The 20,340-nt window shown below is 34.6% G+C and overlaps 3 protein-coding genes across 4 annotated transcripts; 1 reads left to right on the top strand and 2 right to left on the bottom strand.

Annotated features, from left to right (window-relative positions):
• Positions 1-6,951: 6,951 nt before the first annotated feature.
• Positions 6,952-9,707, top strand: LOC18038409. The gene is made up of 3 exons (XM_006429001.2): positions 6,952-7,529; positions 7,894-8,289; positions 9,042-9,707. The coding sequence occupies exons 2-3, from the start codon at positions 7,930-7,932 to the stop codon at positions 9,465-9,467; spliced, it is 786 nt and encodes a 261-aa protein (XP_006429064.1). The 5' UTR covers positions 6,952-7,529; positions 7,894-7,929; the 3' UTR covers positions 9,468-9,707.
• Positions 9,498-15,907, bottom strand: LOC18038408 (arginine biosynthesis bifunctional protein ArgJ, chloroplastic). Of its 2 annotated transcripts, XM_006429000.2 has the most exons (17): positions 15,627-15,907; positions 15,400-15,525; positions 15,176-15,299; positions 14,912-14,985; positions 14,427-14,471; positions 14,148-14,198; positions 13,985-14,053; positions 13,742-13,800; positions 13,435-13,504; positions 12,883-12,963; positions 12,709-12,795; positions 12,023-12,145; positions 11,631-11,693; positions 10,997-11,074; positions 10,770-10,915; positions 10,353-10,423; positions 9,498-10,251 (listed from the first exon to the last, which is right to left on the bottom strand). In XM_006429000.2, exons 1-17 carry the CDS (start codon positions 15,690-15,692, stop codon positions 10,169-10,171), a joined length of 1,416 nt encoding a protein of 471 aa, XP_006429063.1. In that variant the 5' UTR covers positions 15,693-15,907; the 3' UTR covers positions 9,498-10,168. The 2 variants fall into 2 exon arrangements, with proteins under 2 accessions (XP_006429063.1, XP_024037197.1); XM_024181429.1 differs by lacking the exon at positions 12,883-12,963.
• Positions 15,908-16,828: 921 nt separating this feature from the next.
• Positions 16,829-19,505, bottom strand: LOC18038407 (organelle RRM domain-containing protein 2, mitochondrial). Its single transcript, XM_006428997.2, has 3 exons — positions 19,112-19,505; positions 17,351-17,419; positions 16,829-17,273 (listed from the first exon to the last, which is right to left on the bottom strand). The coding sequence occupies exons 1-3, from the start codon at positions 19,227-19,229 to the stop codon at positions 17,023-17,025; spliced, it is 438 nt and encodes a 145-aa protein (XP_006429060.1). The 5' UTR covers positions 19,230-19,505; the 3' UTR covers positions 16,829-17,022.
• Between the last annotated feature and the right edge of the window lie 835 nt (positions 19,506-20,340).

Below are 20,340 nucleotides of genomic sequence, written 5' to 3'. Positions count from 1 at the left end.
CATAGCCGCTAGTAGATTTTGAATTTTTTACATCTGATATCCAGTTAGCATCACTAAATCCTTCTAATACTTCTGGATACTTAGTATAGTGCAGTCCATAATTACGAGTGTATCGAAGATACCTAAGTACTCTTACGATAGCTTTCCAGTGATCAGTTTCTGGATTACTCGTATATCTACTAAGTTTGCTTATTGTATAAGCTAGATCTGGTCTGGTACAATTTGTTAAGTACATCAGACTACCTATTATTCTAGCATATTCAACTTGAGAAATACCATCTCTTCTGTTTTTCGATAGATGAATACTAGTATCTAATGGAGTTTTAGACATAGTATTATCCTCTTTATTAAATTTCCCAAGACTTTTATCTACATAATGAGTTTGACTTAAAATAAGTCCATTAGAAGCCCTTGAGATTTTAATTCCCAAAATGACATCTGCAAGACCCATGTCTTTCATGTCAAACTTAGACTTCAACATATTCTTGGTAGATTTAATCATGTCATCATTACTCCCAACAATGAGCATGTCATCAACATATAAACATAAAATGACATAGCCATTTTCTGTTTCTTTGACATAAACACATTTGTCACACTCGTTGATCTTAAAGCCACTTGTGATCATCGTATGATCAAATTTGTCATGCCACTGTTTCGGTGCTTGTTTCAAGCCATATAATGACTTAACCAATTTACAAACTTTCTTTTCTTGTCCTGGAGCTATAAAACCTTCAGGTTGCTCCATGTAGATTTCTTCATCTAAATCTCCATTTAGAAAAGCCGTCTTTACATCCATTTGATGTATCTCGAGATTGCGCAAAGCTGCAATGGCTATTATCATCCGTATCGAATTTATTCTCGTAACGGGAGAATAAGTATCAAAATAATCAAGGCCTTCTCGTTACCTATAACCTTTAATTACAAGCCTTGCCTTGTACTTATCGATTGATCCATCGGCTTTCATTTTCCTTTGAAAATCCACTTATACCCCAAAGGTTTACATCCTGGAGGAAGATCTACTAGCTCCCAAGTATGATTTTGTAAAATGGATTCAATTTCACTGTTAATGGCTTCTTTCCATAAAGTGCCTTCAGCTGAAGTTACAGCCTCTTTAAAGCTTTGAGGTTCATTTTCTAGCAAATACGTCAGAAAGTCTAGACCAAAAGACTTTATATTCTAGCTCTTTTGCTACGTCTAACCTCAATTTCTTCTTGTTCTGGTGCTTGATCATTTTCTTCATTTTCAAGTGTTGTTTCATGAAATTGTTCCAATTCTCTCGATTCCACTCTAGAATGGCAAGGAAACACATGTTCGAAAAACGATGCATTTCTTGATTCTATTATTGTGCTTTTATGGACATCTGGAATTTTAGACTCATGCACCAAAAATCGATATGCACTACTATTTTGTGCATAACCAATAAAAATGCAGTCAACAATTTCTTGTCCTATTTTCACTTTTTTATTTAAAGGAACCACTACTTTAGCAAGACACCCCCACACTCGTAAGAATTTATATAAAGATGATCTACCTTTCCATAGCTCATACGGGGTTGTATCTTCTTGCTTTCGGGGTATCTTATTTAATAAATAATTAGCTGACAAAACAGCTTCTCCCCACATATTCTAGGGTAACCCAGAACTTATCAACATTGCATTCATCATTTCCTTTAAAGTTTGATTCTTTCGTTCTGCAATCCCATTAGATTGAGGTGAATATGGAGCCGTGACTTGATGTATGATTCCACTTTGTTCACAAAGTGACATAAACGGAACAACATACGCATCACCACGGTCACTCCTTAATTCTTTAATTTTTCTATTAAGTTGATTCTCAACTTCATTTTTGTAAAGAATAAACTTATCCAAAGCTTCATCTTTACTTTTCAATAAATATACATAGCAATATTTTGTGTAATCATCTATAAAGATAATAAAATATTTATTACCACCTCTTGTTTGAATGGATTTAAAGTCACAAATATCACTATGTATTAAATCAAGTGGTTCGATGTTTCTTTGAATTATTTGAAAAGATGACCTAGTTAGTTTTGCCTCAACACAAGTTTCACACTTATGTTTCAAATCAATTTGGAAATTGGGAATATGCTTCATGTTAATTAATTTACGCAAAGAATTAAAATTAACATGTCATAATCTACCATGCCAAAGATTAGAAGACTCAAGCAAATAAGCAGAAGAAGTAGCTTTATTATTAATTGTTGGTTTCAGAGTCATTACATTGAGCTTAAATAGCCCATCATTAGCATAACCCTTTCCCACATACATCCCATTTTTAGACAAAACTACCCTATCTGACTCAAACACCATTCGAAAACCATGTTTGTTCAGCAGCGATCCAGACACCAAGTTCTTCTGAATTTCTGGCACATAAAGCACATTGTTCAGAGTCAGTTCTTTCCCAGACGTCATCTTTAAAATCACCTTCCCTTGACCCTCAATCTCAGACGTAGCCGAATTCCCCATGAATAACTTCTCTCCATTGCTAACTGCTTCAAATGAAGTGAACAACCCTTTGTCCGAGCAAACATGTCTGGTTGCTCCTGTATCAATCCACCATTCTCTTATATTAGAGCCAACCATATTCACTTCTGATACCACTGCAGAGAGGTTTATGTCTGAAACATGTTAAGTGATATTTTCCACCACATTCGCATCTCGCTTCTTTTTAGGCAATCTACAATCTGAAGCCTCGTGACCCATCTTATCACAATTATAACATTTTCCTTGAAACTTTGTTTATTTCTTGGAAATTCCTCCTTTCGGGCCCAATTTTTTATTTTTATTTTTAGGTCCATGTTCAACGAAATTTGCCTTTGCCATAGAAATAGCCCTTCTTCTTTCTGCATTTCTGTTGTCTTCCTCAATTCTGAGCTAAACAACTGGCCCTTCAATATTCATCTCCTTTCGTTTATGCTTCAAATAGCTCTTGAAATCTTTCCAAGCAGGAGGCAATTTTTCAATAATTGCGGCAACTTGAAAAGTTTCACTTAGATGCATCCCTTCCGCAAGGATTTCAGATAATATAATTTGAAGTTCTTATACTTGACTTATTACAGTTTTAGAATCCACCATTTTATAATTTAAGAAGCGACCAACAACAAACTTTTTGGTACCCGCATCCTCGGTTTTATATTTCCGATCTAAGGATTCCCATAGCTCTTTGGTTGTTTTCTTTCCTATGTATACGTTATACAAGGAGTCACTAAGGCCATTCATTACATAATTTTTACACAAAAAGTTCGAATGGTGCCATGTATCAATTGCACTTGCAACTTGAATATATGTTTCACCCTCTTTGGGCTTAGGAGCATCCTCGGTCAAGAACCTCGCAAGGTTCAATGTGGTCAAGTAAAAGAACATCTTTTGCTGCCACCGTTTGAAATTCTGGCCATTGAATTTTTTAGGCCTTTCCGCATGATTGACAGGAATTGCCATAGAGGTTGGTTCCTTCACAACAGTTGGTGTAGCAACGGGGACATATGGAATATCATCAACGATTTCAATTGCCATCTCAATAATAATTATAGATCTGTTTTAAGATTGTTAGACAAACACAAAACAGTGAGATAACAAATTATATATTAGCTAAGCAACGAAAATAAGGTACTGAAAGTTTCAAATGAGAAACAGAAAACGAAACAGAAGAGAGAAGAAACCAAAAATAGAAAATGCAATGGAACCCGAGGCCTGCACAAAACAGTCTCCTTAAAACAGATTTACCGCCTATTTGGAGTGCTTAAGGTCTGCTGGTATCTGCTTCCCAGAATACAACGGATATGAATTTTCAGTCAAGCACTGGCTGGAAATTCCGGCGAACCACCACAGTAAACTCGATCAGAGAAAAACGAAGAAGGATGAAAGACAAACATCAAGTATGCTCTGTGCTTGTTTTAGTTTTTCGAGTGTCCAAAAACAGAAGTGAAGATGCCTTTTTATACTCAAGGGAGGATGTAACAGCTGCTTTGGTATTGAATTTCCGAATTCAATATGTTTTAATCAATTGTTATAACAGCCATGAATTGATTTCAAACTTGAATTAAAAAAAAAAAACGTGAACAACAGCTACAAATTAATTGTAAAAGATGTTTCAAATTTCTTTGAATTCAAAACATTAAACTATTACAAAAATTCAAAAGGAAATTAAAACGTGCCAAGCTTGCATGGATGATTTTGGGCCGACATTTGTGTACGCAGGACGCGCGGGCGCACACGAGTTCAACCAAATCGGTCTTGGATTTGCACCCCCCCTGCGCACGCGCGTGTGGAGAGAGCCTCTATCCTTATAATTCTTACTTATGCATGGTTAAGTGTTTATATTTAAACATTAATTCCAGGCTTCTTTTTCCCATGTAGGATAAGCTTCATTTCCTTTCAAATTCTCAACTTCAAGGGTGAATTTTGAGAGACAATTTCTCATTCACCCAAGCACCATTTTGAGAAAATAAGATTATACTTTTGAAGTATGAACGGAGCAGAATCCGAATCTCACAATATTTTCCACTTTCGTTAAGTGAGACCCACTCAAAATGTGCCCTCAAAATAGCATGTTATGCTATTTTTTCAACAGATACACGATGTAAACAATCAAACTAGCACTTCATTGAATATATCTTAAAGTAAAATTGATATATTTAATGCAATTGACACTAAATAGAGGCATCAAACTACATCCAATATATGCGTTTTGTTAATTTAAAAATATTAAATAAGACAAACGAATAAAATATGTCATTTTAACTTATTTTCAATATTATATAAAAAAAACTTAATAAGTATTAGTCTTCACATTTATTAGTGAAGTTTTTCTTTTATTATTTTCTTTGTACTTTTATAGTTGTATACGTAGTTCTTTTGTATAAATGAATTTTCTCTATAGTTCTTTTATATAAATGAATTTTCTCTATCTCCCTAATTTTTTCACAAATATCGATTTTCCATAAATTTTCTCAGAATTTTGTTCTTTTTAATTTTTATTTTAAATAATTATTTATAGGGTTAGCGGATATTATGTAGTCCTAGTTTAATGTAAATTGTTGATATTTTTATCATTATGAAGTAGTTGTAGTAGGGAGTAGTTGCAACTCTTTCGCGATTTTTTAAAATTTAAATATTATACTTTTTTATATTTATTCCAAGCCATTAATGAATAAAAATATAGAGAAGTTTGATTTTAGTAATTAAGTTACTGGAGGCCAAAGGTTCACCAATCAACCTACGAATTTCATTTACTTTAATCTTTTTCCACAATAGATTCCAAGCTTCCAATAAACAAAAGAGGAATAGACCACAATATACACTAGCTATTCAACGAAGGCGAGGAAGAGACAATTGCAGAAGTGCAAGGCAATTGTAATTGTAGAAGTAGGCCTAGTTGATATTAAGGCGCTTTAACTATTAAGTTATACATGTTGTGGAAAAAAATATTTATAAAATAAAAATTAATTGTGTGTAGTAAATATGACTTTTAAATAATAATTTTGACAAAAATAATAAGGATATTATAATTTATTTCATAAAAGTGGAGGATCAAAACAACTTAGTTTTCAAGTCACAATAACTAGTGTTTACTAAAAACTTTAGTATTATATCTTTTAAGTTACATTTGCTAAACTTCAATATGAAATAGGGCGGTAAATCACCATACATCATTGAGAAATGATTACAAAAAATGAGAACAGGACATCAATAATTAATACATTTTAAAAAGAAGCTATTCTAATGATAAAATACTTTGTTTAAAAGAATTATTTTTCAAAAAAATGCAAGAAGAAATATTGATGTCCCTCAGTCATTGCAGTTATAGAAATACGTGTAAATAAATTATGGCGTTTATGTTAAAGAGGAGCAATCACATGAACGACGTCGCTCACCTAATTAAACACTTAGGTTGAATTACCAAGAATTGAACATGCAGTATAATATCCACAAATTAATACTCGATAAACCGATAACTTTGGGCTTATAAGTTAAATTAATAAGAGAATTTTTTTAAAAGCTTTCTGTAACTATGTAGTCGTCATTCATATTGTAAATTAATAATTTGCTAAAATTACAAATATAATTGTTATGATATTTAATAAAAAAATTATGACTATATTTCTACTTGCTTTTTCTTGAAATCTAAATATAATTGGATTATATCAATATAACTATAGCTACAAAATTATCTCTAATTTTTTTTATTGCATCTAGGAATTAGGGGGTTGAATTCTTACAATAATTTATAATTTATTTTTTGATTAATTTAAAATAAATTTAGTGGAATAGTTTATATTTAATTGATTAAATATATATTCATTAATGTTGTTGTTGTTATTGTTGTTGTTATTATTATTATTATTATTTGAGCAGTAATTAATATCTTGCCTTGAAATGTCTCCCTGGTCTTGTACAATATATACGGACGACAAGCCCATGCTTGTGTCCAAAACTTTAACATGAGTTGCTAAATCAAACAAGTCATCGGATTATCACTTATCCACGCAATTTCCGTTGTTGTGGTACTAAAAAAAAAAAAAGGAAAAAGTTCAAACAAAAAAGTTTTTTTCTTAATACTCTAATATTTCCCCGACTCTATACGATTACGTCTCTCTTTTACTTAATTATTTTTCCCCTAAAAAAATATCTCTCTCTCTTGTTTTAATTTCTATGCCCGTCTAATTTTTCGTTAATATTTCTTAAGGAATAGATTCAGATGAATGCTTCTAAATTTATTTTGTGTTTAATTAAATCACGGAACTCATAACCGTGCGATGAAAATTTGAACGGCGGCCCACAGAAAGCCCAAAGTGAAATCCGAACAAAAATATCTGAGTCAGGGGAGAAAAAGTACACACCTTGATTGGACACGTGTACGCACCTGATTCCATCTCAGAAGCCGCCAAATGTCTCGCGACTGATTTGATCCCTTGCCCCATACGATTCCCCACCTTTTGTATAAAAACCCTCATCCAAATCCTCCCTTTCGTATCAATCTGCTTCTCAAATGTCTCTCGTTTCCAGCTCTCACTTTTCTGTCAGCCGATGGCTTATCCCTTAGCGCCTTGATCCAGACAGTCTCTCGATTCGCGGCAACAAAAGCGCTGTCGTCTCTTAGATTTACTTTTATAGATCGATCATTTGTCCTCCAAATTACGGAAAAAAAAGGGCGAAAATAGTTAGGGTTTTAGCGAGTTAGGGTTTCGAAGAGCATCGATATAATGCCTTCGGTGCCCAAAGATCCGTTAATTCCTTCATTGACACGTTTCAATAGTGGATTGTCTCCTCATCGTCTGAAACATCTCGAGAAAAGTGATCGGCGTGGTAATCTTAGTTAACATTTGCTTTTTTTGTTTTTGTTTTTATTTCCCCTATTTCTTTTTTCCTTTTCATCTTTGAATTTGTCTCGGCCTTCTTTTCCCAATTTCTCCGTGATCTCGTCGTCCGTACGATATTTTGAGGTTCGATTGACTCCGAAACGTTGACTTTTTTGGAGCATTTTTGTTGGCTTTGACATCTTAGAAGGTATGTGATTTTTTTAAATTATTTTGAGCTGTTTAATTTTATAATTCATATTTTTGTTTTTATTTCAATTTTTTGTTTATTCTTGATCTGGATTGTTGGTTAGATTATGTTACGTTGTTTGATTTAAATTTGTAATTTAAAATTATTATGCATGTTATTATTTTTTGGAGATTATTCTGGATGCACATTTTCTAATCTTATTGCAAAATATGATTAAAAAAAATAAAGATTTTGCATTTTATAGTCCCAAACCTAGATAATGTTTTTATTATTTGAAGTTTGAATCTATGTCTTGTGACGAGAAGATGATATTGGTGCTATTTGTGTCTCGTGTATTTTACTCTCTTGAATCCTTGGTTGGCAGTTCTGATTTGAAATTGTAGCCCTCCTATTGTAATCTATGGACATTGGCTCTCCTTGTGAGAAGGCAATATCTAAGGCATTACCTGGAGGTCTAGTAAATGCCCTTGATGGAAACAGTGACGAGGTTTTGAGCATTAAGGATTCGAGTGAATGTAATACATCTGATGGGGGTGTGGTGAGTCATGTGGAGGAAGGATTTGAAGACCTTAAATTAGAGGACGATGGACCTGGTCAGAAGAGCTTGTGCAAGTATGCTACATTCCCGCCCACTGCTAAGATATCACCTTCTGCTAATGTGAATGAGCAAGATGAAGATGATGAACTTAAGACAGCCTTCGAGCAAATGTTTTCTGATGACCCTGTGCCCTCGCGCTGCTCTCGCTCATTATCTTTGCCTGTGAGTCATCTTGTGATATATGATGGTTTGTGGGTGTTTATATTGTTGAGCTGCTGTTTTAGTTTCATCTTTTAATGCATGGGGTATTCAGATTACTTCTGTCCAAAAGTGTCCAGTCTGGATTAAGAGACTAGACTGTCAAGATTATTTCTCCTATGTCTGTTGGTGATTAAAGAGGTTTGACATGTCTGCTTGTGGTTTGCTTACTTGCGGTCTTGTGGTTTACTTTGACCCTGCTTTTTGAAATGGATCATAGTTGTGACCTTTTATGGTGTGTCTCCTTATGATTATTGGATTGCTTGTGATTACCATGAGCTAATCCTGTTTCCTCATTTTTTTAGGATTCATGGTGATATCTTAAATGTGTCTTTAATGGTTGTCATATTCATTTTTTAGAGTGTGTTTTGGAGCTACTATGTGGAAGCATGAAATTACCTCCTCATTTCAGGACAGATAACGCGTCTGCCTCTGTTGGTTCATGCACCTTAGTGCAAGTAATTCAGCATGCAATTACTTACATTTTTGGCTTTCAGCATTGAAATTAGTTTGAACTAGCTTTTGACTGTTGTTATTCAACACAGGTGATGAAACCATCTTTTATGTGCACTGCTGGAGCCTATAGTGGTTTGGGACTTGTTTAGCCGTTTAATACTACTAAAGAAATGATTTCAGGCTTATTTGTTATATTTGTTTACTTCGTTTGTTAGTTTGGCTTCTCTAATTTCACCTCCGTCCATGCTTTTCTCTCTCAGACTCCTTTGAAGCTTGTGTCTGCTATGAAAGGTAGCCGCGAGAGACAAGGTGCATCACCAAGGAAGCTGTCTGTGAAGTGGGCCCCTGACGTGTATGATCCGCCTCCAACAATAGTGTCTCACACTGTTAATAGAAGCAAAAAGCAGCAGAAGTCAAGAGAGGGCAGAAATTATAAACAGAAGAAAGGAAAGAAGGGTCGTAAGGGCAACTCTTCTCATAGTGGCAGCAAAGACAGGAAGCAATTCTGCAAAATTGGAGGGAGTAGTTCTGACAAGTGTTACAAATTAATGGGTGCTCGTGATGGAGTACTTCAGCTCCCTGATGGCCTCAATGACTTTGAGGTTGCTGGTCCAGACTCTTGTGGCAGTAGTTTCCTTAAAGAATCGCTTGGCAAGGTGCATTACTCAGTTGCAGAGGCATTATGAGCTCAATTTCCATTCATTATTCATATCCTATTTTCATGCAATGTGTATAAATAAGTAATATGTTTTTGTTCAAGACAAATCTGTTACTATATCTTGAAACTCTGTTGTGATGTTGATGTGTGTATGGGTGGAACCTATCAAAGATCTAGACTGCTTGTTATGCAATGCTTTTGTGTAAAGAGCTGTATTAGTAGCTGCTTTGTACATAGGTATTGTAAGGATTGCTTTTCTTTTGCATTACATACGTTTTTTTTTTTTTTTTTTATTCGAATTTTGTTTATTTGGAAGTGGAAGGTGGGGGAGGATGTGGTTAAGTCATACAATAATGAAACTTATATCATCAACTTTTGTACCTAATAACCAAAGAATGCTTTGATAATCAAGAGTTTTTTTATCGTTTGTACCAAAGGTTACTCGTACACAAACGAGTGAAACTAATTTTTGTTGTACACATATAATTCTTGGTCAAGGAAAAAAAATTGAAGCATGCCTTTTGGTCGTCAATGTATTTTGCATTCACTTGGAACACAGCGATCATAAGAGGAAAGAGTTGATAGTTTCAAGTGATACCTAGAAAAAATATGATCTGGTGTTATCTGCCACAATGAAAGAAGTTCAAAATTGACCCAAAATCTTGCGAATTACATGATAAAAAATTTCATCACAAGATGTCTCCCAAATAAAATTGAAGATGATATCTTCTATGTGGTGTACTCTGCATTAATTTTGACATAATCATAACTTAAGTCACAGCCCCATGCTTGGCCACTCCCAGGTCCATCACCTATTGGGAACAAAGAGGAGGTCCAATGAAATTGGATGCATTCGGATCAGTGAAGTGAAAGAAAACTTGCATATATATGGTGCATACAATCTGCATCTTACCAACAGATATGTCGATGATAACTGTACCACGGGTCTCACCAGCCTTCCTGAGATAGTTACCAGCCACAGCCCTGAAAAACCTCCCCTGTTGCTTAGAGACCGTAAATTGAAAGATAAAACTCATGTTCTGAAACAATGATTTGGTAAAGCGATACAGAAGAGAAATGGCATATACTCCAACCCTCTCTAAACTAGTCAAAATTTCCCAAAACCTATGATGCACATGTTACTAGTAATCCATTTCACATATCAGTCTTCACAAGTTGGAAGAGGATTTCCTTTCATTGGTTGCATCAGAATACTAGATGTGCGACGTGAGTCATTGCAGGAATATAGCAGAACCCTCATAAAAAATGATGCGTAGAATAATAATTGTGCTATTTACAACATTTGATTATATGAAAGCCTCAACTTCACCTGTCAAATGGGAGTGGTTGCCCACCATCCATGAGCAAACTATCTCCAAGCAATATGCGGAGCTTGTTTTGGTAGAAAGAAACCCCTGCATATCCAGCAGCTGCAGCAATGCGTCCCCAGTTCGGATCTCTGCCGTATACAGCTGCCTGAGATCATCAACAACAATGATCAATTAGACTTTCTTAAATTTAAGCATCAAATGAGTGTCATAAGTTGTGATGTCATGCCTTGACAAGTGAAGAAGATGCCACTGAGCGGGCGATCTTGGCTGCTTCAGCCTCACTGTTAGCACCGGTCACTCTGACCTGCAGATGGAAGTTAGAATTAGTTGAGACTCTTTAGTGTCCTCTAAACAAACTAGCAAAGACCTTAATTTTAAGATCTCATGTAAATCAAACTTCATGCAGTTAGCTGGATAAACAGAATCTACATTTGATTAACTGTTTTGAGAGAGTTATTTCTAAAATGTACAACTGGAATCACAGGGAGAGATATGAATTTCCATGCTCAGCAATCACAAGAAGAATGGAATGGTTACATAAAGCTAGTGGGCTGAAGATTACAAAGAGATAATTATTGATCTTTGTAGAAAGAAAACTAAAAGGGAAAATAAGTTTTATCATAACTACATTACAAAACTACAGCAATAATCCCTACTTTCCTGTTCTTACCTGCACAAAACTATAACTTTAAAGTGAGATATGTAAAAAAGTCAGCTTCAAATATGCAATATTTGGTGCCAGTTTAAAATTGAACTTGAGAAAAAAAATGTGGTTTCGGATGTTTTACTGGTTTTAGGGATCTAAGCAAACAGTTTAAAATTATGTGCAGTAGATAAGAACTTTAAATAGAGTTGCATACCTCAATTAAGCACGTTGCTCCTTCTCCATCCCAAGCTATAGACTTGGCAAGACCTTGCATTACCTGAAAGGAAATGTGTCAAATCTTAACAGAATAAATCCAAGATCTAGACTAAATAAACCCATAGATGACTATAATTCTAAATCATGGAAAAACTCATTGGTAGCATTCCTGACAAGAAGACTAAACATGACACGCAAATGCAAGCACTTGCCTGAATAACAAAGCTACTTAAGAACAGTTAGAATGCAGAACAGGTTTAGAATAATAAACCTTACTATTTGGCTAAATTACAAAGCTACTTGAGAAGAGTAGAATGCAGAACAAGTAAACATATGTAAAACTATTTGGCTGAATAACAAAGCTACTTTGAAGAATGCAACCAAACTTACCGCATCAAGGCATGCTTGAAGTTGCTTGGCTTCGTTACAGTCAACAGAAGATAACCTGCTTGATCTAGATAACCCACTAGCCAAAGCTATGACAGTATCATTGGTACTAGTATCTCCATCTACCTACAGCAAAACAAATGGAAACCAATTTAATATATAACTACAGCAATAATCCGAAGGAGAAATTTCATAAATCGTTGCACTGTACAAATGGCTAGTAAAGAGTGAATCTATAACCAGTGGAAATAAAATAAGAGAGGCACTGAGCAGTCAACTTCCAATTTGCCTCGGTGGATTGTGAATCATTGAGACCTTTTCGTGCATGAACAAAAGAAATTTTGAATGCAAAAAGTACATGAAAAGTACAACTTCTGGTGTCTTGTAGAATTGTTGAAGATTTATGGCTCGCCATAAATCATGAGAAAAATAAATCACAAGTCTACCAGCGATAAAACCTGTATCTTCAACAAATTGTCTGTATGCAAGTAATCAGATAACTTTCCACAGGTAGAGGCAGAATTTTGTAACAAATCACAAAAGAATAATAAACTTGTTTATGTGAGTTATTGAAAGGTATTCTCTTCAATTGAAATGGCTTGCAAACACCTCCTTCTGCTTTGCAATGAAGCAAGCTAACTGAAATAAGTATCAGAAACAGGTGGAATAAAACTAAGTATTATACTCACAGTTATTTGGTTAAAACTTCGGTTTACAGCAACCTTTACCATCTTTCTCCATACGTCAGAGTCAACAGAAGCATCAGTTGTTACTACCTGCAAAACAAATCAGAATTGAAGAATGCAATGAAAAATATGCTTATAATCAAATTTCAAGCAAAAAGCAGTTTCGAAGAGCCGTACACCAAGCATGGTAGCCATATTTGGGTGAATCATCCCAGAACCCTTCGCCATTCCCCCAACTCTTATATACGTCCCTCCAACCTGTTTGGTTCACTAGCTAGCATTAGGGACTTCCTTTGTTCTATGTTGAGGAGTTTCAGTTCTAAAGAATCCAAATCTTGTGAGATAATGTTCTTGAGAATCTAGAAAGAATATGTCTGTATACAATAATATTAATGGCGAAACAGAAGCAAATATCCACAGCTTGACAGAAAAGTAATTATAATATCATCATAGTCACTTCAAAAGCAGAAGAACAAATCGATGCTCTCAACAAAATTGAAGCATTTGAATGTAGCATTACGCATCCCAGCATTCCAGTAAATGAAATTAAATTTAAGTTAACCGGTCCGATTGTTGCCCCTGCTTTCTAGAGCACCAACCACGACCACACAATGAGGTGAAGCGTATAATGCATATTTATCAATATCAAATTTCAGGTTAGTGTTATTGCTACTAACACCTAAAATGAGGGCGTACACTCACTGAGTTCCAAAAACAAGTTTCACCCACCTGAGACTCAACTGCCACACTCTTGCTCACAAGGTCAGTTGTTGTGATAGCTACTGCTGCACAATCTGCCCTGCACAGTCACTGATAAGAGATTCAAGAATGCCTAGACAGATAAGGAGAAGTAAGGAGACAAAAATACCTACAAAAAAGAAAATGATAACAATAACAATAACAACGACAACAACAATAATCAAAAGCAATTAAAACACAAAGAGTAAGATCTTGGGTGAATAAGAAGCAAGACTGTCCCTAAACAAAAATGAAAGTACGCCATTTAGCCAAGGTATGAGTGGAATGACGCAAATACCCCTCAGTTGAAGATGAAAGTGAATTGACTAGTTTTGGCAACGAGTTTAGAAGTGCATCCTGCATACAACAAAATAATAGAAGTATAAATTCTGCAGAACTATAGGACAATAAAAGTAATTCACTATATTAAATAGAATGTTTGGTTAGAAAAATACAACAGAAAACTGTAAATTTTCAAGAACGCATGATGCCGTCTAACACAATTAACATAACTTATAGGACATAAAGTACTGATGTCTACCTTCTTTATTCTTTGACCAATTACACCAGTGGATTCAATTAATACTTCCTCTGACCGCACCTTAAGTAGCTGTAGTATAGTAATTATATTACTAGCAAATTTGAATCCAGCATATAAAAAACTTATCCCAAGATGGAGTTCAAACAATCCAAAGGCAACACACCATAGCAACAGTGTTGGCACAATCTACGACATCCTGATAACCTGCATCACCCTGAAGAGCATCAATAGGTCCGTTAGCCATGCAACACAAGTAGAATCAGCTCAATCTCATTATAACAGCTCAGTGTGAGGGTGAGTTACAGAACCAAGTTTTTAATGATCCATTAAAAACCAGACAAACAAACAAGAAGTTCCCTATTTTTCTTAGATAAAAGAGCAAGAACATAGTGCATGGATGAGAAAGATACGTGAAACATCTTGCTACTGTGACACAGCTTACCGTTGCTGCATTGGCTTGACCAGCATTTATTAACACTGCACGGGCCTGTGGCAAGTAATGTACAGTATTAACAGATAATTTGACAAAGATTAACAAATTTTAAAGAATCTAAACTGAGACAAGAATATTAAGACATTATTTTCCTCATCTATCAATATATCCAATATGTTGGTTGACATACTCATGATTATCTTGACAGCCATCAGCAAATTCATGTTTAAAGCCATGCAATGGCAATACAGCCACATTTTAAAGAAAACAATGGCAGAAAGAGGAGGTCAACATTTAGAGGATTTGGAGCTAAGAAATCTTGAGCATGAAGATTTCTAATCCAATATATCTCATTTGGATGAAAGGGACAACATTTATGGTTGCGTAGCTATGAACTGTTGCACCGTTTAAAAAGTTAAAGTAATACTCGTTTAAAGATCGGTTCTCCTCTTTCTGACTATCATTACTAGGTCCAATATAAATCCCCAACATACCGTTTTTGAGGAATCTAACATCTTTTTACAGTATACTACTGGTGCAGCAGCAACCACATTTGTAGTGAATGCCCCTGAATGACACAACATAGAAATAATCAATTAAATAAGCCAAATGACTTCATCATAATAAACACATGTCTTCAACTGGATATTCAAACAGCTGCGTACTCTTCAAAACAAATGCAATGCAAAAACAAGTTTTGAATACTTTTCAACTGCATTGCCGGAAGGCATGTAATATCCACCAAAACGAAAGCTAACCTGCAGCCGCTGCATCGACGTCGCAAAGAACAAGAGCAAGATCAGGTTTCTCTCCTTTGGCACGCACGCCAGCATAAATACCTGCCGCCTTAAACCCCTCAGCTGCCGTAACTCCACCAGGGATCTGCAGAGTTAAAATTTGGTCAAACTCATCATATTAAAAAGAATAATTATTTTTTTAATCATAATTATTTATTAGATACAGGATCTTCACTATCACTCACTTGCTTCCATGGACCTTCAGGGAGAAAAATCGGAGCTGCGGGTATGTAATTTGAAGCCTCTTTTAAACTCGAGGTAACAGCTAACACTTTAAAATCTCGCCGAGAAGAAACAAACGAGCGAGTAATCTGCAGTTACAAATTTTTTTTAATTTTTCATTTATAATTATTTGGTAATGAAGTAAAATTAGTGTAAATTAGAAGCCGATTAATGATAATAAATAACTAACCTTTGGAGAGAATAATTCAGGGAGTTTAATTGAGACACCGTGTGTGTGAGAAATGCATGTATACATCTCTTCTCTCTGTTTTTTTTTTTTTTTTTTTTTTTTGAAATTCAGCAAAAGCTTATTTGGTGGTGGCTGCTACTGCGACTGCGAGGGTTTTCTTTTTGAAATTTGGAGGCGTACGTGTTTGTTTTGTTTATTCACGGGAAAGAAATTAACGCCATTAAAATAATACCCTACTACGTATTATTCCCCCAAGAATCTTTGTCGCTCCACTTAATAGAAAAAGTAATGCAATCGCTTAGCCAAGTTGAAGTAACTTTCCGTCCAATTGATGTGAGAAATTTGCTGATATGTTGAGGATAAAATTGTCATTTGACTTTAATATTAAAATTTCTCTTTTTTTTTCCTCTTTCTCCTCCTTATGTTGAGATTAATACGTCAAAGGCTTCCCACTAAATAAAATTAAGAGAAATTATCACTCATATACTTTTAGATTATTATATTATTAAAAATATTATAAAAATTTATAATTTTTTTAATTTTCTTAATTTTTTTAATTTTTTACTTTAAGTTTATAATTTGTATTAATTGTCAATCAAAATATTAACACTGATAAAATCTAAATAAAATGGCTATTTGATCCTTGAATTTAAGGAAAATTATTCTGTTAAATTTATCCATATTTAAATAATCATTTTGTTTAGATTCTATAAATATTCTAATAATATTAACATTTTTGATAAATAGTTGATATATAAATTGAAAACTTAGGATGGAAAATTGAACAAATTCAATGTTTTATAATATTTTTATAACAAAATAAACTTAAGATAAATGACTATTAATTTTTCAATATTTAGCATGTTAAATATTTAAATTATCCTTATAATGTCATTAATTTTGAACTGCAGTTATCGTTTTAGTAAACAATTGATACAAATTGTAAACTTAAGATTGGAAATTCAACAAATCCATATTTTTATAGTATTTTTGATATATCAGGTAATTTCAGTAAAATTAACTACTCTTCTCAAATGATGTAATAATAAAAATTCAGAATTGGTAAATTGAGCACTAATGGCATGAATTCTTCTTTATATATATATATATATTTTAACTTCTATTAAACAACTGCGTAATTAGAATATATCACAAACCAACGAGTCCAAATTTAACAGACTACTAAATATAATTAACCCGCGGCTAATATAAACCAGAAACAGATCAAGAATGAATTAACGTGAAGGCATTTGCTGGTTGCTTTCAGCCCAAATAAATCTCAATAAACTATTGAATAATAATAATATCTCGTGTTCAGTGATTCAGCTTGCTAGTAGCTGAAAGTGTAAGTAGGTTTACAGGCTTAAAGATTGAAAATAATCAAGCGCCTGAAATATCACCCGGACCAACCGATGGTCTTGTTTGTTCTGAAACCCATTTCAGAAGGTTGTTGTTCTGGGTATGGTGGTGGTGGTGGTGGTGGAGGTCTGGCCTCCCTTGATTTGGCAGGGTCAACAAAAATAACCCATCCGTCTAAGTACTTCGCATTCATTCCTTCTCTAGCCCTCTCAGCTTCTTCTATGCTGGTATATGAAACAAAACCAAACCCCTTTGACCTTCCAGTAGCTCTGTCCGTTATGACTTTTGCTGCATATCATCATCAAGGCAGTAGATAAGAACAAAGTCACAATGACGAAGAACTTAGAAAATAAATTTCAACTTACAATAGACAAGCTGGCCAAATGGAGCAAATGCCTCCTTCAGCTTTTCATCAGTTGTAAGTCTTGATAGACCTGTTCATAGTCACATGATGAGTGTCGGTCACAACTCAAATAAGAAACTCAGCAGTAGATAATTTTCAATATTGCTTGAACACAAGTGTTTTCCATGCATAATGTACAGATCAGTATATTTAAGGGTACTCAACTAAAGGAAAAGGATTAAAAAAGGTTCAGTGTAAACCAGCCTAGGGGGTTGTATCTTTGTGGTGCATACTATTTGAAACTAGGATTACAAGCAGAAGGAACTGAGTTCAGATTTTTGTTAGCCAACTGAAATATTGATAAACTGCGGCATTTTCTAAAAGAGAAATTATTTCACTCTTATGTGTTGGACCAAGTCACCAACGTCTCAAACACTTTAGAGCTATCAAAATCCTCAATATAAATATATATAGGTATCCACTATACATATATTAACAAAATAATCCATTTTGCAGAAACAGATGGCCACCAAGTGCTTCCAAACACATAAATGTTGTGGATCGTGATCTTAAGATCTAGCTAGTTGAGTCTTCTTTGCCCACTTCCTTCCCCACCCCAACCCTGCCCCCTCTTTATTGGCCATTGGCCAGCCTTCAGCCATTAACCTCTCCCTTTGTTAAGCGTGTCGAGCCAGGAATGGACCCCCACTCCAGAAGCAAGCAGCGCACAGTTTACACGAACACTAAAGAGGTGTGAAACCCCAGACACCTCACGAAATCCTTCACAAACTCCAGTAGGCAATTGGTATTCACCATTGTAGTCGTGTCTGTTACTTTATGAAACAATTTCCAGGTCAAACTACTACTTGACTTTGTTTTTGCTCCGAGGAAGGAAAAACCACTTTAAGACACAGGATATCCTAATCCTAGATAAAATGTGGTTAGAAGAAAATGTTCTAATGAGCATCCAAAAGGGTTCCTAGCTATTCATCTCGAATCATTGCACATCCTCTCATTTCCAATATTATAAGAACAAGCACGGGACCAAAAACCATGCTACTTACATTAGTAATATACTAATATTCTTTGCCTTTCATCTAACCACACCAGAGAGGCAGAGACTAGATTCAGTGTTACCTACCTTGAATTTTCCCATCCCTAATCTTAGCCACTCACCAAAAAACAACCAAAAAAAGAGATGATATTTCTAAAGGCGTACAATGATAAGAAACAGGGTCAGTAACACAGGCCCAAGTTCACACTTGGATGTTGACCTGAAACACAGTAACTCAAGAAACAAATCAACGTTCACAAAACCATGACTTTACCAGCAATCATGCAAGAAGAAATTCATCATTCATATCATTTGACGTTGAAAGATAACCACATTAAATTTTCAACACCCAAACCAGGCAATAGTTGCAACTTGCAACAACGCACATAGAGTACATCACAACATCAGAGTCACAAAAAATAAAAATAAAAATCAGTTTTATTTTTTAATCAAACCACAATAGAAGAAAAGATTTTATTTTTTCAATTCATTTCCATTTATCAATCATGACCTCAAGTTCATTTTTCCCAATAATTATATAAATCAGTTGTACATTATATGTTCACCAAATGTTAATTTTTATTAATTTTTAAAAATCGTCTGGCTGTTCACTGAAAACGCCAAGGAAAGTTCAAAAATTACGATTTTGATATAATAACGATTAACGAATCAGATAATAGAAAAGAGAATGAGAAACAAACTACAAAAAGCGGAGCTAGTTCCGATTACCGCTGACGAATAGTCTAGGGGAAGTGAGAGTTGAATTATAACGAATCGAACCCAATTGCGATTTCAAAATCGAAGAACCAGAACTGAGGGCGCGACGGAAGCTGGAAGCAAACGCCATCGTATTAAGTTCAGATGGTTTCTAACCCGGAGAAATGACGATGTGAGCTCAGTTAGGGTTTAGGGTTTTAGCGAATTAAACCAAACCCCAGTATATAATGAAGTCGTGGAAGCTTGCCTGAGAATGAGGGGATCTGCTACGTGCACGCTCACGAAGCACCCGCGTAAAGCAAAGTAGTATAAGCGTTGATAGGTCCTCACAGTTTCTGTTTTCTTTTTGGCGCGCATGGATGCGCGGCATTTATGATAAATTAGCAAATTTGAGACACTGCTATAATGGTATAATTTACACTCCCTAGTCCTAAAGTATGTGGTATAATAAATCTCATTTTTTTCCCACAATTAGGGGCTCACTCTCGTGATTTAAACAAAAAAATAAAAATAAATATCATTTTTATTTGGTAAAATAAATCCCCTGCAATATGTTATAATTATAAGAATAATATAAACTCATAAGACAATCCTTATGAGTCTAACACCAATAATTATTAAATTTATATTTCAAATGGCGCCTCATCTAACACCAAACAACAATTATTATTTATTGTAAAATCTTGGACAATAATTATTGCATATAGTAAAATTTCGTTAAGTTCATAGCATTAAGACTAAAAATAAATTTATCAATTAAATAAATATTAACTAATCGAGTTATATAATTCAGTATACCAATCTCCAAGTCAGGATTAGCAAAACATTTATTGGAAAATTCTACTATATTTCACAAGCAAGGCAATCGCGGAAAAGAGGTTAACCGTCAAACCGTGGATGTGAGTCAAACATGCTGAATCAATAAATCATGGAATTATCGGTATAGTTTACTTTTTATATAGTCTCACACATTTAATATTTACACAATAGATTTAATGTAACACGATAAACTAAATCTTCATCCATCAATACAAAGATATATAGCGTTCGTGTGCCATAATCAGGAGTCAGGACGTTTGCAGAGAGTGAAAATGCGTACTGGTGGTGGTACCTGGCTCCCTGCGCGCAGGTCACAGGAGACACCATACATATCCTGAGGGAATGTTTATAAATATAATCTAAACAAGATATAACATTATTATGATTTCCGAGTTGAAATTGCACCAGAAACAGTATGCAGG

This window comes from Citrus clementina, unplaced genomic scaffold (genome assembly GCF_000493195.1).
Source record: "Citrus clementina cultivar Clemenules unplaced genomic scaffold, Citrus_clementina_v1.0 scaffold_6, whole genome shotgun sequence".
NCBI lineage: Eukaryota > Viridiplantae > Streptophyta > Magnoliopsida > Sapindales > Rutaceae > Citrus > Citrus x clementina.
Note: the sequence above shows the minus strand (reverse complement) of the source record. Positions and strands in the feature narration are given on the sequence as shown.

Coding starts and splice junctions, on each gene's coding strand:
- LOC18038407 (XM_006428997.2), bottom strand. CDS start 19,229: ATGGCGTTTGCTTCCAGCTTCCGTCGCGCCCTCAGTTCTGGTTCTTCG. Junction 17,420..19,111: donor CCCTAGACTATTCGTCAGCG/GTAATCGGAACT, acceptor GACTATGAACAG/GTCTATCAAGACTTACAACT. Junction 17,274..17,350: donor ATTTGGCCAGCTTGTCTATT/GTAAGTTGAAAT, acceptor GATGATATGCAG/CAAAAGTCATAACGGACAGA.
- LOC18038408 (XM_006429000.2), bottom strand. CDS start 15,692: ATGTATACATGCATTTCTCACACACACGGTGTCTCAATTAAACTCCCT. Junction 12,964..13,434: donor GTGTGGCAGTTGAGTCTCAG/GTGGGTGAAACT, acceptor TGAACCAAACAG/GTTGGAGGGACGTATATAAG. Junction 11,075..11,630: donor GAGCAACGTGCTTAATTGAG/GTATGCAACTCT, acceptor TTCCATCTGCAG/GTCAGAGTGACCGGTGCTAA.
- LOC18038409 (XM_006429001.2), top strand. CDS start 7,930: ATGGACATTGGCTCTCCTTGTGAGAAGGCAATATCTAAGGCATTACCT. Junction 8,290..9,041: donor CTCGCTCATTATCTTTGCCT/GTGAGTCATCTT, acceptor TTTCTCTCTCAG/ACTCCTTTGAAGCTTGTGTC.